Source organism: Microtus ochrogaster, unplaced genomic scaffold (assembly GCF_000317375.1).
Source record: "Microtus ochrogaster isolate Prairie Vole_2 unplaced genomic scaffold, MicOch1.0 UNK49, whole genome shotgun sequence".
Lineage (NCBI taxonomy): Eukaryota > Metazoa > Chordata > Mammalia > Rodentia > Cricetidae > Microtus > Microtus ochrogaster.
Genome location: NW_004949147.1, coordinates 2524802 through 2527920, shown reverse-complemented (window position 1 = coordinate 2527920; position 3119 = coordinate 2524802). Strand labels below are relative to the sequence as shown.

Below are 3119 nucleotides of genomic sequence, written 5' to 3'. Positions count from 1 at the left end.
AAAAAAAAAAAAAAAAAAAAAAGGGTATTCTTCACAAGTTGAGGTATCAGCCTTTTCCTGGCTTTAGATTTGAATGAATTACAAAACTGGCCCTTGTGGGTCTTGAGCCTGCCTGGTTCTCAGGTCTCTGAACTGGAACTGGAATATAATTCATCACAGGCTCTCTAGGGTTTCTAGTCTACTGACTGTAGATGTGGGGACTTCTCAGCCTCCCTAAGTAGGTGGGACCATTCCTCATAATAAAATCCCCTACAGTTCACATGTAAATGAATGGAATATATTTATAGTCAGCCTATTAACTATTTCTCCAGAGAACTCCCCATAGGGTATTTCATTTACATTATCTCTTATTTTTATAACAGTTCACAAAATAACTCCTACCCCCTTTTATAGGCAGACAGCTGAAACTGAGAAAGATGAAGTACATTCCCTAGCACTATTCAACAGGAAAGCCAAAGACCCTCTTGTGGAATCCGTATCTGGCTGGTTCCTATCAAGCCTACGTTCTTTCACTGTTATTTTATTTTCCTCCCAGTCATAATCTTGTTCTTAGAGTGAACTAGCCTGAAGTTTACTATGTAATCCAGGTTGGCCTTAAACCCTAAGCAATTCTCCTGCCTCAGTCTTCCAAGTGCTGAGATTATAAGTACATGCCACCACATCAGCCACAAGCCTATATTCTTTTCATCATGATATAACAGGTACTAATTTTTCTTCCTTTCTTTAGACAAGCCCAGCTATTTTGTCGGATTAACACCACTGTTCAAGAGTACCCAAGAAACAAGTGTTCCATTTCTTCTGTCCTTCATTGGATCTGTTGTGTATATAGGAATTAGAATCCAACCTCCCACCATTTCTGTCCCTTATTCCTTTCCTCCCAACAACTATACTTTAGGATTAAAGGCCAGAGTCTTCGGATCAGTTGGGTCTACCACAGACGGATAAGGCTCGAAGATGATGCTCTTTCTAGGAGACTCCAAAGCTGCTCTACACATGGCCACCAGCAGATCTACCACCTTAGGAAAAAAGAAAGGGGAAGAACTAAATGACAGTTCTGGGAGTCTCCAGAATGTTCCCATCCCCCTTTTAAGGCAAATGTTTTCATGGCTTTCTAATTAGAAATTATAAAAATTCAAATACTAAGGCTAGAGAGATGGCTCAGTGGATAAGAATACTTGATGCTCTTATAGAAGACCAAGGTTCAGTTGCTAGCACCCACATGACAGCTCACAACAGTCTGTAGTTCTGATTCTAGAGGATCTAAAACCCTTTCTGACCTCTTTGGATATCAGACACCTACATGGTACACATATATACATGCAGGAAAAACACTTTTACACATTAAAATAAATCTTTACCTAAAGTCCAAATATTAGCAAAATGATTAAAGAAAAGAGATACCATTTCCAATCCACGAAAAAATTTATCTGCTCCCAAGTAACTACAAAATTTGGTAAATATCCTTCCAAGATATTTTGATATACAAATAGTATCTGTTCTTCTTTCTTGGGCAAAGGTGTGAAGAATGAACTGAGAACCTCATCTATGCTAAGCATTTGCAAATCTTTTTTTTATTTTTTAAATATTTATTTATTTATTATGTATACAGTATTCTGTCTGCATGTATGCCTGTAGGCCAGAAGTCACCAGATATCATTACAGATGGTTGTGAGGCACCATGTGGTTGCTGGGAATTGAACTCAGAACTTCTAGAAGAACAGCTAGTGTTCTTAACCTCTGAGCCATCTCTCCAGCCCGCATTTGCAAACCTTTAACTCAAGCAATCCTTCTGCTTCAGTCCTCCAAGCAGCTAGGAAGCTAAAGAAACATGCCACTACAGCCTGAGTTGGTATTTGATTTAGACAACTGTGCATTACAACTTTATGTGTACAAATAATAGTTGTTCAGTGTTTTCTTTTTAAGATTTATTTATTTATTATGTATACAGCATTCTTTCCATGTATGCCTGCAGGCCAGAAGAGGGCACCAGATCTCATTATAGATGGCTGAGCCACCATGTGGTTGCTGGGAATTGAACTCAGGACCTCTGGAGGAGCAGTCAGTGCTCTTAACCGCTGAGCCATCTCTCCAGCCCTGTTCAGAATTTTCAATGTAAGGATATGCCATAATTTTGATGGACCTCCTAGACAGTCCATTATTCACTTTAGTTTGATTATAAGCTTTATACTTTAGTGAGCACCAATAAGTATGAAAACATATTTGGAAGTTAAATTCTTTTTTTTAATTACTTTATAAATAATACCAATCAAAATTTCCACTTCCTCCCCTCCTCCCACTTCCCTCCCGCTCCCCCATGGAAGTTAAATTCTAAGGAATGAAATCGCTGGCATCCTTTGCTTTTGTTTTGAGCTAGGGTCTTACTTTGTAGTTCTGACTAGACTGGAATTCACTCTATGAACCAAACTGGCCTCAAACTCTAAAGATCCTCCTGCCTCTGCCTTCTAAATCCTGAGGTTAAAGACACTGACACCATAACTTGTCTCTTCTACTTTTCTTGATCCCAATTCCCCAGTGTCCTTTTCCTCCCTCATACCTCTGCTCCAGTAGCCACCTCCTCTGCAGCTCCAGACATGACTCCCAGTGTGTAGAAGGAGAAGACGCATAGTTCACGAGTACAGACAGCTGGCTAAAGAGAGATATTAAACAGACAGGAGAGATGTGGGTTGTGTATGGAGAAGATATAGGGAGAGATGAATTGTGTGTTGAGAAGATGTGTGTGTGTGTTGAGGAGGACTATCAGTCAAAATTTAAATGCCTTAACAGGGGGCTGGAGAGATGGCTCAGTGGTTAAGCGCATTGCCTGCTCTTCCAAAGGTCCTGAGTTCAATTCCCAGCAACCACATGGTGGCTCACAACCATCTGTAGTGACGTCTGGTGCCCTCTTCTGGCCTGCAGACATACAGACAGAATGTTGTATACAAAATAAATATTTAAAAATAAATAAATAAATGCCTTAACAGTAAGTTTGAGTGATCTTGTCTACCTATAAAATTCTCTCTGGTCGCACGCCTTTAATCCCAGCACTCAGGAGGCAGAGGCAGGCGGATCTCTGTGAGTTCGAGACCAGCCTGGTCTACAGAGCTAGTTCCAGGACAGGC

At 40.3% G+C, this 3119-nt stretch overlaps 1 protein-coding gene across 9 annotated transcripts in view; it reads right to left on the bottom strand.

The window, feature by feature from the left end:
* Parp6 (poly(ADP-ribose) polymerase family member 6) overlaps window positions 1–3119 on the bottom strand; it is a 34193-nt gene that overhangs the window by 16255 nt on the left and 14819 nt on the right. For all 9 annotated transcript variants that reach the window (XR_003376590.1, XR_003376591.1, XM_026777223.1 and 6 more), the window contains 2 exons: window positions 2555–2647; window positions 891–1016 (listed from right to left, as the gene is read on the bottom strand). Coding sequence is in view for 7 of the 9 variants with exons in the window: in XM_026777223.1 (XP_026633024.1) it covers window positions 891–1016; window positions 2555–2647 (219 nt within the window). In the remaining 2 variants the exon portion in view is untranslated. The remainder of the gene's footprint in view (window positions 1–890; window positions 1017–2554; window positions 2648–3119) is intronic.